Source organism: Schistocerca piceifrons, chromosome 5 (assembly GCF_021461385.2).
Source record: "Schistocerca piceifrons isolate TAMUIC-IGC-003096 chromosome 5, iqSchPice1.1, whole genome shotgun sequence".
Classification (NCBI taxonomy): domain Eukaryota; kingdom Metazoa; phylum Arthropoda; class Insecta; order Orthoptera; family Acrididae; genus Schistocerca; species Schistocerca piceifrons.
The window spans coordinates 78,219,085-78,237,690 of NC_060142.1; the positions used below are offsets into that span (position 1 = coordinate 78,219,085).

The window sequence follows — 18,606 nt, forward strand, 5'->3', positions numbered from 1 at the left end:
GGCATCCGATTGGCTGGATTACGTCATGACGGCGCCTACAGAGGTGCCACCCTCTGCATCCACAGATCTTGCTTACGCTCTCTGTCTAGCGTTACTTGCAGCGCCATCCATCACATCAGACAGTGAACTCCGAGAACTGTTTCTCCGTGTTTTTTTCTTTGTCAAGTGCAAGTATCCATGCATTGCTAAATCCATAGCTGGTGTCGCTATTGAAGCTGTTTTCGCAAGGTCTAATTTCATTACAGAGTCCCAATAGTTTGTAGTGTGAGCAAGTATTCTCATTTGTTCAAACAAAATGTTGAGCTTATTTAACAGGCTATGATCTTTCTGTCTTCAGATTCCCAAATCCTGCTGTTCCCTAAACCCAACTAACGCCCCTCTGACACCTCTTCCTATCGTCCCATCTGCCTCACCTCCACGTTCAGTAAGGTCTTCGAGTCCATCCTCTCTCACCGTATTCATCACTACCTTATCCAGTACCACCTCCTTCACCTCACCCAGTGTGACTTCCGGCGCTCCTTCTCAGCTGACGACCAGCTCCTTAATCTTACCAATCTTCTTTCCCTACAACTTCTGTCACTCGGCTATCTTTGTTTCCCTCAACCTCCAGAATGCCTATGACAGTGTCTGGGATCCCGGGCTCCTCTTTAAACTCCAGACCTATGCTCTACCCATCAGTTTCGTCCATCTCATTGCTTCCTTCCTCTCCCATAGTCCCTCCTATGTCACTGTCCACAATACCAACTACCGTACTTTCTATCCCCCTTCCAGCGTTCCCCAAGGATGCAGCATTTCCCTTCACCTCTATCTCCTGTATACTGCAGATATGCCCAAACCTCCCCCGCCAGTTCACCTCCTCCAATTTGCTGACGAGACAGCGCTCCTGGCCCTTTATCCTACCCTTCAATGGTCCCAACTTACCCTTCAAACCCACCTCGACCAGTGCACCACCTGGTGCAACCAGTGGCTCCTTCGCATCAACCATTCCAAGACTCAGGCAATCGTCATAGGTCATACCACCCACTCCTTCCAGCTCCACGATTTTTACCTCACCATTTATGGTCATCCTACCCGCCTCACTCCTACCCAGAAATACCTTGGCCTCACCCTTGACCGTCACCTCACCTGGACTCCCCATCTCTTTACGATCTAACACAAAGCCCACAATAGAATCCACTTCCTGAAACCTGTCCTGCCGAACATGGGGACTGCATCCTTCCACCATCCTTCACACCTAAAAAGCCTTGATCCACCCCATCCTTCACTATGCCAGCGTCACTTGGATTTCCACTCCTCCCAGATTCTATAAAGCCCTCCAAGTCCTAGAATGCAATGCACTCCGGCTCGCCTTCCATATCTGCCTTCTGTCCCCCACACAGATCCTCTATGACCTCATCCCCTTCCCACATCTTCTTCTTTTCCTTCAACACATCCGCACCCTGTACATCGTACACTGATTAGATCCTCCACAACCTCTGGTGTCTTCTATCCTCTCTAACCCCAGACCATTGCTGCACCTTTTCCATTGTGTCCCGCCCTCTCTCCATTTCCACACCCTCCACCTCCTTTCCCAACCCAACTTCCAGCACCTATCCCTCCTGGATGATCAGCTTCGTCCTGATCTCTACCCCTCCTACTAACTCTAACCCCACTTTTCCCCTCCTACTCCTCAGGGCTCCCTCTTCTCCTGAGCGGTTTTCCTCCCTGCTACACCCCCTCCCCTTCTGTGTCTCTGCACTCCCTCCTGACTTGCCTTCCCTCTTCATCTCCCACCCTGTGCGGGTCCTGCCTCTTGGTGCACCACCCGACACCCCATTTTTTTCTTTTCCTCCCACCTCCTCCAGCTCCCTACCCTCTTTTTCCCTCCTCTCAGGCTTCCTCTCCCTCAGCATGTCCCTCCCGGAAGTTTTTATTCTTCGTGTGTGTTCCATTGCTTACAGTAGTTTGTGGAGTGTCTCTTGTTCTGTGTGTTTTTATACTGTGGCCAACTTTTTTCTTGTGAATGTGACTCCAGTGTGTTTTAAGTGCCCCATGGCTCGCCAACTGTGTTCTTTTAACTTTATGTCAGCTTTTTTTTAAACTGTCTCCCAATGAATGTCCCCGTGTCAATGTATATTTTGACTCCCACTGTCTCCACTTAATGTGTTTTTAACGTCGCCCTTTTTCTGCTTTTTTACGTTTAGTTTCCTCTTTTTATTTCACTGTAATGTCACTCAGCTGAAAAGGAGCGGATTATGCCGCTTCCAGCGCTCCTCTGCCCATATGGGGTAGGGGAATGAAATCACAAGAAAGAAAGAAAAGAGTCTGCCTACAGATCAATAATAATTGTGGCTCGACTCATCTTGTTCATTTCTTCCCTGAATTTGCCGTCACCATAGACCCTTTCCTTTAAAAGGGAGCCGTGATCTACCACAACTTACTGCAAATTGTAAAAACACACCTACCTGTCCACACTGCAAAGGCTGCTATTTTCTCAAACAGTGCCCTAACCTAGCATCCTCTCCTACCTGTAACACCTGCAATGACTCCGACCCCAGCTACTCTAAGCAATGCAAAGGTAAGTCACAACCTACCAGACCTGAGCTCACTTTCCCTGTCGCTATCTCGTTGATAGCCCCATTCACCTCAAAAATTTCCTCTGGCCAAGTCCCTCTCCTGAAAATATTATCAAATTCATTACAGTTGTCCTCCAAAACATTCATCCATTCCAACATCCACACACTCACCAACAAATCTCCTTTGCTGCCTGTTCCATCTTCCATCTCAATACTCAAGCTACCTACTCTCACAACCAGGTGTATTTCGTGTTCACCTGCCTTGACACCCTTGTCTGAACCTCTTTGCACCTCGTCCACACACACCAATCTTATCCCTTATAATGGTGTGACAGCACTACAAAATCCGCTCCCTCCCCAGCAATAAACATTTTTAATGCATACCCTATCCCAACACAAAGTCCATGCATTTCTCCTTAATGAAACTTTCCACCAACTCTTTCACAACATCCAAACCTCTCCCTGTATCTCCCACCAGACAGATAACCTACTTCCTCTGGCCAGCAGCAGAGTTTCAGTTGGCCACTATGAGAACAGCCCTGTTCAGCCATGATCCTTATACAATACTCCCACTGAACACTTTATTTTTCCCTCTTTTTCCAAAACCTTACCATTACCTTATCTATATCTGACCTAATCATTCCATCCCCTGTGACTTCCTTCCTCACCCATATAGATTGCATTTCTTCCACCTATATTATTTCCACAGACCTCAACATCCAACACCCCTGCAGGACTCTAGCGGTGGCATCAATTTACCACCTCCCTGCAAGGTGACATTGTTCCCATCCCACACCAGCGAGCGACCTAAAACAGTTGCTGAAATCCAAGGAATTCCACACAGTGAGAAAGAAGTGGCAGAAAAAATATTGGCGTTCGTACTGGGTTAGTCGTGGAATGTGTGCTGTCGAATTTGCTCGACTGTCTGGACAATGTGCATGAGGAGGACAATGATATGATACGTGCTTCACAAGTGAAAGTGATATTGAAATAGGTGTCGAGGCATGTAGTTCATCATCCTTCTTGGATAGGGAGCCACAAATCCCATCGCTAGTAAAACATAGTAAAGGATAATAGTTGTTCAAGGAGCGAGTACTAAACAATTACAAGGGGTACCCAAAAGTCGGGAAATTTGTCGTAACGTCTTTATTTCTCAATATTTTTACACTCCACTGACCCAACACACTTCTTCAAATGATCCTTCCATTGTTCGAAACAGTTATTAAATTCACTAATTGTGCTTTCCAGCGATTCCTGTTTTACCTCTTCCACAGTGACAAAACGCTTTCCTTTCATATCGCATTTGAGTCCAGGGAACAAAACGAAATCACAGGAGGCTAGATCCAGTGAGTAGGGGAGATAGACAATCGGTGTCACGCCGTTTTTGATCAAAAACTGTGTTACAGAGAGGTTGGTGTGGGTCGGTGTGTTGTCATGATGGAAGAACCAGTTGCCGTTGCGCCACAGATCTGCCCTTTTCTTCCGGATACTCTACTTTAATCTTTTCAAAACCTCCAAGTAGTACTCCTGGTTGACAGTTTGACCTGGGTGAACGAACTCCGCCTGCACAATACCTTTGCAATCTAAGAAGTAAATGAGCATTGTCTCGATGTTTGAGTTCACTTGGCGAGCTTTTTTGGAAAGAGGAGACCCCCTTGTCTCCCACTGGCTTGACTGCTGCTTTGTTTCGGGATCGTACCCATAGCACGACGATACATCACCAGTAATCACCCTGTAAAAAAAATTCAGGGTCCTCTTTGAGCTGATTTTGGAGCTCAAAACACGCCATCAGTCGACGCTTCCTTTGCTCATCTGTGAGATGGTGAGGGACAAATTTGGCTGAAACCCTTCTCATGTTCAAATCTTCGGGTAAACTCCTCTGAATAGAACTCTGTGATTTGTCAGACATCTCACAGAGTTGATCAATGGTTCAGCGACGGTCTACTCGAACGAGGGCATTGATTTTGTCGACGTTTTCGTCACTCTTGACGTTGAGGGGCACCCAAAATGGGATTGGTCTTCAATTGACATTTCTCCACTTTTTCCGCGGCCGATTTCCCCACAGGAAACAAATTCACAGCCGCGCGTCCCTCACGACAATCTGAAATCACGTTTTCGCCGAAATGGAAAAAGTTGTTTTACTAAAAAATGCTCTCACTGACGAACCGATGCACTCACAGCGACACAACTTCGCACACTGACTCAGATGGCGTGACCGTAACCGACACTTGGTCGAACAATGGGTTCCCCCACTCTCCCTCCCCACGGCAGCCCAATACCTGTTATTTTCGCGTCCCCCCCCCCCCCCCTCTCGTACGTGGAAGATCATCTGAAGCATAGCAGAAAAATAATTACTAACAGATTTCAGATAAATCCGCAGTAATGTGACCGTGTAGTCTGTAGTGCATAACAAAATTTACGAATATTCAGTGGAGGACAAGGCGGACTTGTTACAAAAAACTGGCGCTTGCAAGTTTCAACGATGCTCGACACAGTTCACAGGATGTGCACGATAGTGAACGGCTGCGTTACATATGCCAAATTGCGCGTGACATAGATTACAGTGATTTCAAGAGAAGCAGTGGATGCTTGCCTAACTTCAAACAGTGCTACAGAATTGGAAAACATAAGATAACTAAATTTTAAACAAAGTGTCAGTTTCGTGCACTAACGGCCTTTCCGCAGTGATAACACCGGTTCCCGTCAGATCACCAAAGTTAAGCACTGCCACGCTGGGCTAGCGCTTGGATGGGTAACCATCCGGTCTGCCGAGCGCTGTTGGCAAGTGGAGTTCACTCAGTCCTCGTGAGGCAAACTGAGGAGCCACTTGATTGAGAAGTAGCGGCTCCGGTCTCGCAAACTGACATACGGCCGGGAGAGCAGTGTGCTGACCACATGCCCCTTCATATGCGCAACCAGTGACGCCTGTGGGCTGAGGATGACACGGCGACTGGTCGGTACCGTTAGGCCATCCAAGGCCTGTTGGGACGGAGTTTGTTTTTGAGTCAATTTGGTGCAAAGTCGGCCTGATAATTTGTAGATGAGATGAACAAATTTATTCCATAGTTCAGTAATGAACTTGTTATCATCTTCAACCAGCTGGGATTTGAAGAGGTAATGCATGTGAAAGGAACGCTGTAAATTAGAGGTACTGAGAAAATTGTATCAAGTTCAACTAACATCATTAACGCATTTCGCATACAATTATGCCGACTGTTAATCTGTATGGTAATTTGGCTGGGAAGTTATTTGTTGTGCTGTGACAAGTTGAAGGTGCTCTGCCACCAACAGTTCTTTCTCGTGTGCATTATCGTGCAAGGACAGTAGGGAATATTTATGTCACAGCGAACAAGAGTGGGAAAATGGGCGTAAGAGAACTACAACTATGGTACGAGCACTGCTTTTGGTCAATAGCTGGTCAAAATAACGTGCTTTTACTTGATTGCTTAACTACATCTAAAACTCATACTCCTTTAGAGCAAACTACCCTTCTCGTAAAGTGTTTGACGTTGCAATTCGTATAAACTAGAACCACTGGTGAAATTCAGCGTCTGGATGTTTGTTTTCTCCATAACTATACAACATATTATCACACTATCTGCAGCCACACCTTATAGAATAGCCAATTTTACAGTAAGCTCCTCGTCAGATTATATCTCATTCAGTTGCATTCCATTACATTCCATCAGTTCTCATCAGCCTGTTACACCAATATGATTCTACATGCATTCTTTAAGAGTAGACGTTACGGTTCGTAAATCTCAGGGAATTCGCCCACAATCTCGATGGCACTGATCTTTGCGGTCATTGCGGTGTGCCATTTTTTCATTCGGTATTCATGGTGCAAGTTAATGGTTTGTTTTGAACATTTCCTGAATGCTGATAATGTCCATTTTGTGAAGTGTAATACATAAATCCCATAGAAGGATGATCCCTGCAGCACCAGGACTCTTATTTTCTGTCGACCTGTTGCACATGTTGAGTCATCAGCAGCTAATATTTTTCCTGTCACGACTGGTAACACAACATTTTCAAATGAGCCGTACTGAAGTTTGAACTTGCGACCTCGCACTTATATGGTTCCTTGTTAGGAGGACCGAGGAGACAACTGCTGTTTTAAAGGATTTTCACTGTCCCTAGCGAACAATATCTGCACTTTGGTGACTCTCTTGAACTTTTCAGGTAACTGAACTCTTCGGTATTCACATGGTGAACGTACTGTGGGCCGTGGCGGCTGGATCGCGCTTCGAGAGGCACGACGCGCGCCTGAAGAAGCTGCTGGAAGGCGTGAACGAAACGTTCCGGTCCGGCAATCCGACGGGCAGCATGCTGAGGCGCATGCTGCCTTTCCTCACGAAGCTGGCGCCCGGCCTCACCGGCTACACCAGGGAGGTCGAGACCAGGACGGAGCTCCAGGACTTCATCCGGGTGAGCGGCTGCACTCGCGACAAATCACTCTTTGAGCTAATTTTTACGTGCACGACTCGAGCAACCAAAAACGTCTGTAAAGACAACATTTCCGCCACCGACTGTACCTACTTCTTATTTTCCACGATTGGCCAGTTTCGTATATCATGCCATTTTCCAGCGGCAGTAGGCACGCATCAGGACAAGCCACACACCAGCATATGGCGAGCAAATATATACTATTTGATCAAAAAGTATAGGAACATCTATTAGTGAACGTTAATGTGGCAGTGTGTACGCCCCACGTTAACCAGAAAATTAAGAGAAAAACTCGGGAATTTTTTCGTCCTGGAAAAACTTGGAAATTTTCTAGAGTTTCGGGAATTTTTCATTGTTTTAGTTTTCAGTTAAATTTTTGTAATTTTGTCAGGCAAGAACTGATACTCTATCAAAGAATTCTACTTTAGCTCGCTATTGCGGAATAACACTGCAGTAATGAAACATAAACGAGAGAGTAACAGCAAAATACAACTTTAGTTGCAAAGAAAATGTGTCATTTACAACAACAAAACACAGAGCATACATAACATTAGCCGACATTTGTGTCAAAGGCTTTAGGACAACATTGCAGTAACAAAGCATAAACTAGAGAATAACACCAAAAAGAACTTGAGTTACAAAGAAAATGCGTCATTTACAGCAACAAAAAGTGCCCACACAAGCGTTGCCGACAGGAAAATGTGTCAAAGGCTTTAGGACGAAGACTATGGAATACTTCGTTACAACAAACTGCTTTCGATGAGCGTGACGTCACAACTGCCGAGATTTCTAACACCTCGCTATAAAACATTGCAAATGGTGGTTTAAATGGTGCTTCTCACAAATGTCAGAAATATTCAGCTGCTGCGTTTTAAGCTGTGCTGTTAGGATCCTGCCTGACCACACCCCCGGAAAAAACAGCAAAAAATTTTTGACGGCCAATGGCATATGTGAAACCTTAACTTTTCTTGCAGCTATACTGTTGTATATTAATTTCAACCATTAACTTTTCCTATTTATGTGTTTTTACTGCTTAACAGTGATGTTGCTAGTAGCTCACTGCATCACGTGCCCTATGCTGCTATAATTTGCTAGCGAGATCATGTGACATGACTGACTTACAAAAGCCCATCACGCATTTTAATCTCTATTACGGAACAGTGCTTCGAAAGGTACCGTGCTGTATTCAGTGGTATTTGCATTTATACTTTCGCAGCACTAAAATATGCAGTGTACATGTTGCTGCTTATCAAATATGTTTCCAAAACGCGTTGTTTTTTTGCCGGTTTCGTTTCCTAAAGTGCCAGGAAGTTCTACTCTGGTGTATAAAACCTTTGCCATTGAAAGGACTGATATGCTTTACAAATCTGAGGGAAATTATATTGTCACTCCCAGTGTATTTTCACCAGGGGTATAGTGTATTATTAACCAGGAAATCTGGGAAAAACAGGATTTTTTTTCTTGTGTGCATAACATTTTCGACAGCTTGAATTCTGCTGGAGACATTATCTGAGGAATGGCATCGCATTCTTCCTCAAGCACTGAAACCAGAGGATATAGTCATATAGGGCACGGGTTTGAACCAAAGTCGAAGCTCCAATTCATCCAAAAAGTGTTCCATCGGCTTTGGGTCATGACTGGGCAGGCCAGTCCATTTCAGGAATCATGTTGTCCATAAACCATTGGCCCACACATGCTCTTTATGAGAGGGTGATTGTAGTATTGATACAATCAATCATCACCTACAAACTGTTCCATTGCTGTACACAGTATCTGACACTGTAAAATGTGTTCATATCCTTGCGCACTTACCGTTTTCTGAAGTACAATGGGGGGACGATATCCTAACCACCAGAAATGACCCATACCACAACACATTCTCAACTGAACTTCACTACACCACTACACATGATGGCAGGTAACATTCTCCAGGTATTCGTCATACTCAAACCCTACCATCAGATTACCATTGGGTATAATGTTACTCACTACCCCAGATTCCTCATTTGCAGTCATCCGTTGTCCAACAGCTTTGCTCTGTACCTCAAGTGTCTCTTAACACTGACTACAGAAATGTGTGGCTTATGAGAACTGGTTGATCACTGTACCCCAATCTTTTTAACTCTTTATGCACTGTAACTCTGCTAGCTGAACAGCTGGCAGCACTTTGGAACTCACAAGTGATTTCTTCCCCTAATTTCATGTGAATCTTTTATGACCACGCTTCGCAATTCTTAACGGTCACTGTCCATTAGTACACGAGATCTACCTGGTCTCGGTGTAGCTGTGTTTGTTCCTACACGTTTCCTCTTGACAGTCACATCAGCAGCAGTCAGTGTGGCAGCTTTGAATGGTTGAAATGTCCCTGTTACTCAGGTGACATTCCATAACCAGTCCATGTTCAAAGTCACTTAGTCTCCTAACTTACCTGTTCTGCTGTTACTGCTTCGCTTCTGAGAACATAGTACTCCACGCCTCCTTTTGTACTAATGGGTCCGCCTCTCTTGACATTTAGTGGTCAGGTCCACATTTCATAGGGATGTTCAGATATTTGTGATTGGATAGTGTAAAACTTTTAACAAACAGTCTATTTTACACACGTCACCTACTGGTCGAAAATGACGTAACGGTGGGAATCAGATAATATTTACAATCGTCGAAAGAAATATTGTCATTTCAGAAATTTTCTACGTCTGTGTTACTACCTGATGGAAAGTAATCCATCAGGAAGGCTTTTCCTGTCGTTTCAAATTCAGTTTCCCAGAAGATTTAGGCACCTCCTTTTCTATTTGCAACTTGACAGTTAACTGATTTAGTAAGTTTGTCTCTTGCAGGTTGGAATTAACACGACTGTGTTTTATTACAAAGAACATGTTGCTCCATTTAACTTGATGTTGCAGTCGAGTTCATTATCAAAACTTGTCAATCTTTTACAGTGAAGTTGCTCCTTTACCTAGGTATGGTATCCCTTCTTTGTGCGTGTGAACAACTGAATTAAAATGATCCATTATCTCAAATGGCACACAAAACAAAATCTCCCTCCTCATGCTAATCAGGAGAAGTTAATTTTGCATGATAGTAATAAAAGACAAGTCTACTAATCATTCCATTTATTATGTTACTAGGACCCTCCACTGGTTTCACATAGTTAAAGACAGGTATGCAAAACTTAAGGACGGAAGTAGCTTTTACATGATGTTTCACTACCAAGTAAGGTAGTTCAATGAAATTTTGACCTTACCTAGAAATGACTGCCACAGTACTGTACAGAAGGTAACAAAAAGAAATTCGCAAATAGAAATGTCTCTTTTATTCGAAGACTATAATGACACTGAAGTCACTGTGATTTATAATGGTCTCCTAGACATTGCAAAAGGCAGGACATTGTTCCTTATATCATGTGTGATCAGCACAGACAGCAATGTGTACTCTGCAATATACTCCCATGTTAGGCACAGGGTTGTCAAGGAATTCTTGTTATTGGGTGTTACATTTCTTCACCAGCACTGTCGGCAGTGGCTGGATGGTCATCGGTTGTGTTGCAGTAACGCACCCTGCATGTTCTCAATGGGATTCAAGCAGGGGGACAGGCAGGCCTGCCCTTTTGCTGAATATCTTCTTGTTCCGTGAGCTCCTCCACCAGTGCTGTTCAATGCGGTCGGACACTGTAATCCATAAAATGAATCCAGGACCAAGTGCACCCCTGAAAAGACCCGCATTATGAATTACAGTGTCACAATAACATAAACTGCTCAGTGTACCATGTTCATAGGTTTGGGTGTCAGTATGCCCATACAATATTCTGCCTCCGCAAACCGTATAACTGGAGCACCAAAACTGTTATGTTCCTTGCTGCTTTACATGTTGCCATCTCTCTCCACATGAGTATGCCTGGAATTACTGCTCAATATGTATCCACTCCCATTCGAGGAGACCACGCAGTCCCATTCCTCATCCATCCAGTCCCTATGCTTGTGGCGCCATCACAAATCTTTGAACATGGTACACTCACTGGATGACATTACTGTGACACTGTGTGCATCTTTTGGGGGTGCATTCTGCTTGACTTCATTTTTATGGATCATAATGTGTAATCAGATTGAACAGTGCAAGAGTAGGAGCCCTTGGAATGAGAGAGTACTCAGCAAGTGGACTGGCCTGGCTTTTCTCCAACTTAAATCCCATCGAGAACATGTGAAATTCGTTCTGGAGAAGTATTGCAACATGCCCACGTGCACCAATGACCATCTAGCAGCTGTCAACTGCACTGGTGGAGATGTGGAACGCCCTACCACAAGAACTCCTTAACAACCTTGTGGCCAGCATGAGAACACACTGCAGAACATGCATTGCCATCCATGATGGTCTCACACACTATTAATACAATTTCCTGCCTTATATAATGTCCAGGGGACCATTATAAATTGTGGTGACTTCAGTTTCAGTACTGACTTTGAATAAAAGTGTCATTTCCGTTCATACCGCTGAGTATTTTTTTCAGTTACATTCTGTACATTAATTCTTTGTATGTGTGGTCCACATTTCATCTACCTCTCTTATGTGGCCGTCATATCAAGAAAAAGTTACCCCTGCCCTTCCATGTCTATAATTGAAATATTGTTAAACAACTGATAAAATAAAGTTCAGATATCTGTTCTGTCAGAAATTTCCAGACACAGGATTGGTTAAACTTAATTGTAGGACATGGAAACTAAAACAGTTTTTGCTAACACTGTTTGGAATTTCAGTAGCGAAAACAATACTCATCTTTCTGTTTGCTGCCATAGTTGATGTTCTTGTTGTAGCTCATTGTCCTAAAAAATAAATGGGATATCTCCCAGAGAGGCTTCCTGGGTCTTGCAAATTTTTAACGACCATATGTTGCTCTTCCTCTTACCGTCAGTATTGTGGCATAACTCCTTCATTAAGTAATTTCAATGAACATTAGCTGACTTCTTAAAGTGACATATTTCAGGTATAAAATTAACTTATTTAAAATGAAACACCAGATAAAAGTACTCTGCTATATATTCTTCACTTTTAAAAAACCACGAAACACTTTCTCTTCACTTCATGAAACATAAACAATACATCCCACAATGGAACATTACAGGTGAGTAACAATTTCACTTCTCTCCATCACATCTCATGACCCTCTGCCACTACCAATCACCACAGCCTAAGTGTATGATTCTTAATGATGGATAACATTTATGTAGAAAAATGCATCAGGATATAACTACATTTTCTTAAGTTTGAATATAAGATAGTTTCTTTGGAAGGTTTTCAGAATAAAAGGTAGTAAATAACATGACATAAAAAACATTGGTCTCCAGACATGGGTATTAATCAGTAATCTTACATAGAAAAAATAAGCATTTGCAAAAGTTACGAAATATAACAGAAGTAGATGATAATAATAATATTGTGCGACTAGGGCTCCTGTCGGGTAGACCGGTTGCCTAGTCTTTCTATTTGACGCCACTTCGGCAACTTGTGCGTCGATGGGGATGAAATGATGATGATTAGGACAACACAACACCCAGTCCCTCAGCAGAGAAAATCTCCGACCCAGCCGGGAATGGAACCTGGGCCTGTAGGATTGACATTCTGTCATGCTGACCACTCAGCTACTGGGGGCAGACAAGTAGATGATGTATCATGATGTATGATTGATTGTGGCTGTATCAGCAGTAACACAACTCCAGGATCACGCAGGTATAGTCCCATTATAGGCCAGACACCTTGTCTGGTGTAGCAATGGTAACATGTGTATACAAACATTCTTAGTGAATCAGTCTATCTGTTGCTGAAAACCATGTCAATAACCCTACAATAGTTCCTGAAAATACCCTTCACATACAGACAGGAAAATACATCAGGGTACTTAGATTTATAATATTTCTAGACTTACAAATTGATACCAAACATTTCATTTTCTCATTCTTTTTTTATTGCTATAAGAATTTAATACTTAATTACTACTAATTGCTACTGAAATGACTTCTGTAACAAATAACACACAGATCACACTATCAAGAATGCAGAATCAGATACAGTAACAGAAAATGCAGCAGAAGGACCTAAAGAAGCAATACTAACAGAAGTAGAATCAACAGCAGTGTCAGAAGAACCACGTTCAGTAACAGCAGAAGTAACTCCTCCAGCATTAGAACCAGTTCCTACAGCAGTAACACCATCTCCCTCACCAGCAGTAGCAGCACAAACTACTGCACCAGCAATAGCAAAAGAAACACCATCAGCAACAGCAGAAACAACTCCTCCAGCAGTAGAACCAGTTCCTATAGCAGCAGCACCATCTCCCACACCAGCAGTAGCAGAACCAACTCCTTTACCAGTAATAGCAGAAACAACTCCTCCACCAGCAGCAACTAAACCAACTTCACCAACAGCAGAAACAGTACCAGCAACAGCAGAAACAACTCCTCCAGCAGTAGAACCAGTTCCTATAGCAGGAGCACCATCTCCCACACCAGCAGTAGCAGAACCAACTCCTTTACCAGTAATAGCAGAAACAACTCCTCCACCAGCAGCAACTAAACCAACTTCACCAACAGCAGAAACAGTACCAGCTCCTCCTCCATCACCTTCAAGAGTAGCAGAAAAGAATAGACCAGTCACAGTATGTAAAGTATCATCTTTGTCTCATGATGAAGTGATACCAAATGATTTGGGAAAACATGTTCCTATGAAACTTGTGGTCAGTAAAGTGAAACAAACTTCCAACCATGTTTCAAACAGACCCAAAAAATTACCAAAGAGAAATGAAGATTTTTTATGGTTTATCCCAAGGAAGTCCAACCGCCACCTAACATAGATTCCAGGGCTGAAAAAACAATTAAATGTTTTCCATTGCCCCATAATACTGTACTCCTCCCCTCCTGTGACAGTAACTCTATCTTATTTCTGCAGTTAAATGTCAGGTCTCTGAAAAATAAAGCTGATGAGCTTGGTATACTATTAAAAAGTAACAAAAGAATGATTTTATGTATAAACGAACATTGGTTAAAGGAAGAGGGTATAAAACTGTATGTACCATCAGGTTTCAGATTAGCTACATACTTCTGCAGACCCAGTGAATCCTATGGGGGTTCATCCATATATATTAGCAATGAGCTAGACTTAAAGTTTTCTGTTCTTGAAGTTAGTGACCTATGCATTAAAGGTGTTTTTGAAGCAGCTGCTTTTATTATACCTAGTATACAGCTCATAACTGTGTCTTTATATCACACTCCTGAAAGTAATGTAAAACAATTTATAGAACGTTTAGAAAAACTTGTGATCAGTATACAAAAATATACTAAATACAAAATTTTAATCTCTGGGGATCTAAACATAGACATTAGGAAAATGACAGCCAGAAATGTTAACTTAGTAAACATGTTAAGATCCTATAATCTCTTTTGTGCTAAAAGGCACTCCTCCTGTCTTGACAATCTAATAACAAATGTATACAAATGTGATTTTGAGCTAGGCTTATTTAATGTCGATTACCTGTCAGACCATAGAGGTATATGGGTGAAACTAATTACTAAAAAACCAAAAGAAGATGAGGAACAAACTCAGTGTGTCAGACTATCTACAGATACAAATATTAGCAAGTATAGAGAAGAACTTAAGTCTATAGATTGGAATACTGTTATACATTCCTCCAGAAATGTTGATGAAGCCTTCAGCACATTCCTCAAAATCATTTTTGAAATCTTCCACACATGCTGTCCACTGGTTAAAAAACAAAAAAACAAAACAGTTAGGAAACCTAGCCACTCAACTTTACAGAAGTGGTTTTCACCCCAATTACAAAAACTGAGACTATTGGTAATTACTTGTCACGATAAGGTCAAAAAGGGAGCAGTAGATAAAGAAACTTACAAAAACCTGAAAAGAAAATATAGATCTGAAATTAAAATAGCCAAGTGTAAGGCAAATGGTGATTTCATTAAAAAATCACACAATAAATGTAAGGCTGCATGGAAAGTAATAAAAGCAGAGCTAGGTATGGATATCAACTACAAAGACAACACAAATGCTGCTAACGTCACTGCTGATGATTTTAATCACTTTTTTGTCAACTCTGCCAATCTTAGCCTTCCAACCCACAGCAACGAGAATTCCAATTCAACACATACACCTATTTCTCACCCCATATCTGGCAGAAATTTTCAACAAAACATTACAAACATAGTGTCAGCTTGTAAATGGAGAGAAGTACAAGTAACTGATATAATTAAAGCAACCTCTAAATTAGGATACTCTAGATCTGAAGATGTGTATGGCCTGTCAAACTATGTAATTAAAAAAGTTGTAGATCTCATAACATATCCTCTTTGCATACTGATAAACTGGATAATCTCGAGTGGACACTTTCCAGAATGTCTCAAAAAAACAGTTGTCGTACCATTATACAAAAAGGGTGACAAGTCCTATATCAATAATTATAGACCAATTTCACTTCTGCCTATTCTCTCAAAAATAATAGAACATTGCATACTGCAGCAAATATGCATACACCTATCAGACAATAATATATTAAATGATTCTCAGTATGGATTCAGGTCAAACTTATCAACAGTCAAAGCAGTTGAAAACCTTATCTCTTTTGTACTAAGCGCATTTGAGTCAGAATTATCTGCTGAAGCCATTCTAATTGACTTGAGTAAGGCTTTCGACTCAGTTAACCACAAATTATTATTACATAAACTGTGTTGCTATGGAATCAAACACTTGGAACTCTCACTAATTGAATCATACCTCAGCAATAGAAAACAAATAGTAAAGCATAATGACCAACAGTCACAGACTTGAGTAGGTATAAATCGAGGTGTTCCTCAGGGCTCAGTGCTTGGCCCTCTACTATTTATATTGTTTGTAAATGACTTTCCAAATAACTTACCCTGTAAATCTATCCTTTATGCTGATGACACAACATTAGCTAATTCTGGAAAGGATATAAACATATTGAAGGAGGAAAGTGAAGAGTGTCTCAAAATATCTAATATCTGGTTTAAAGCTAATGACTTATCTATGAACCATGAAAAGACTGTCAAGATAATCTTCAGTTTATCAAACAGTAACATGGAGTTATCTGTTAAACTACTAGGAATACACATTGACTCAAAATTAACTTGGGACACACATACAGATTATGTATGTCGAAAGCTATCACGAGTCATCTACCAACTAGCCAAACTACACACATGTGTTACACAAAATTTATTGCTTCAGTCATACTATGCCTTCTTTCATTGCCATCTACAATATGGCATTCTTTTATGGGGTAACTCTCCAGGAGCCAAAAAAATTTTCACTTGGCAGAAGAAAGCAATTACATAGACGTTTTTACGGAATCACTGACAACAAGACCTCATGTAGGCCTTATTTTAGAGACTTAAAAATTCTCACAGTCCCATCTCTTTACATATATTGTTGCCTATTAAACATAAAAGAAAACTTAAACCACTACACTATAAGGAAATCAGTTCATCAACACAATACTCGACAAACAAATATGATTGATATACCCACAACCAGGCTTAAGAAAACCCAATCTAGCTATGAATACATAGGCATAAAATTATTCAACACTTTACCCGTACAGGCTCAATTGGTTTCAATGGATATTTTCAAAACTAAAACCAAAGTGTGGATGAAGAAAAATACTTTCTACAGTGTAGAAGAATTTCAGAATAGTTGTAAAGATGATCTAATTTATTGATAAAATAAGGCTTACTGTTATGTATAGTTATGGATGTAGAGGCAGCTAGCTATAAGCTAATAGGGTACAACACTGTCTTCTTTTTTCCATGTAATATTTTTGCTATATGAAACATAATGTACAAATAGCTATAATACTTCTGACAACATTGATTGCATGTTAATGCTGATAAATTATGGCTTACTGTTATGTATGGATCTAGGTGTAGAGGCTGTTGTAACCTAATAGTTTACAACATTGCTATATTTTTACTATGTAATATTTTGGTATGTAAAACATAATGTACAAATAGCTGTAACTCTTCTGACGACATCGATTGCATGTTAGTGCTGAAAGATGGCTAAAATAAATAAATAAATAAATGTGCACATTTTTTTGAGGAATATTATTCAAATGTGCCTTTCAGTTAGGGTTACTGAATGTCTGGAATTAGGCTGGACGGTTGTGATTTTTTAGCACTGTCAAGTAAAGTCAAATTGCTAAAATGTACGAGAATTTTATGACTGGTGAGGATCTTTTCTTTTTTTTTTTTTTTTTTAGACCTATAAGCTTGACATCACATTTTTAAACATTCTCTTATGATTGTACCTCTCTCAGCTGACCTCAGAGTAAGCACTGATACAGACAGGTAGGCATGGCTGCCGGTTCTACCACAGCTTTTCACTTTCAGGGTGAGGTCACTGGGGTTGGGTTCGAATTTTTAAAACCATCTGTACAGTGATGTAGGTTAAGCTCAGGTGTCTAAATCCACCCTTAACGTGATGATTAAAGTGATGTAACAGAGGGTTAAAAATTTTAAAAAGTTGCATTTAAATCATTTAATTGAATAAAATAGTGATCAAAATCATTTCGATAAATATTTTTAAAAAAAGTTCAATGCCTGATAAAATTCTGTTGAGAAAACAACACATACCATTTTAAAATGAAACATTTGTCCAAGACCACAAAAATACTGAAAATACATAAACACCACACAGCAAACATCACTACTGAACTGAAGCAAAGAAGTTCAATTAGAGATTCTGCAGTAGTAACGTGAATTTCTGTTACATTATTGGTCACATGGGTGACAGTTGTCAGCGACCATTGTTTTCAATGTTGTTTTAAAAATGAAACAAAAAACGTAAGATTCTACTAATAATTACTCAGCACCACAGGTGACACTCTATGTTTATTGTAATGTCCACATATTATTTATTTTAATGAAAACAAACAAAAATAAACTTATACTGCAGTAAAAATGAATAATGAGTGTTGTTTGTGTACTGCAGTACTTGTATGTAAGCGTCACTAATACAATAGTTAAACCAGTATTTCCAAAATTACTTCCTGACACATGTATTACTCAGTCTGCACTGTCCAAACAATTGATGCAAAGTGCCTTCAAATGTTCACGGCAGGCCTGCCTATCACACCTAATACATCACTTTCTTGTTAATTTGTCCCGAGATCTAACTCACTCATAACATCTTCCTCTTCTTCCTTTTATTTCCCCTTGCAGCCTGTTTACACTCTTTTTCACTCCAAGCAGTGAAATTTCATGCCTCCTGATCTGCCTAGACACCAGTTGTCCTCAACCTGTCTATTTAGGGTCTTGTAAGTTCCCATGCAAGATTGGTTAGGACAGTAGTGCTCTTCAGTGCTTGATCTTCATTTTTATTGAATTTATAAATATAAATTGCATTTATTGCAGCTAAGTTTAGTGGCTTGTAGAACTCTTTCATAGCCCAGTGCCTTGTATTTTGAGCCTCATCATTTATTTATTTATTTATTTATTTATTTGTTTTATTTATTTATTTATTTTTTGAGACAGCTTGTCAGGAAAATCCACACCAACTTTTATCATGTTGTAAAATGGTACAATCTCAG

General features: G+C 40.9%; 1 protein-coding gene across 1 annotated transcript in view; it reads left to right on the forward strand.

Annotated features, from left to right (window-relative positions):
• LOC124798014 (methyl farnesoate epoxidase-like) overlaps positions 1–18,606 on the forward strand; it is a 219,441-nt gene that overhangs the window by 178,605 nt on the left and 22,230 nt on the right. The window contains exon 5 of the mRNA XM_047261211.1: positions 6,738–6,983. Coding sequence (XP_047117167.1) covers positions 6,738–6,983 — 246 coding nt within the window. The remainder of the gene's footprint in view (positions 1–6,737; positions 6,984–18,606) is intronic.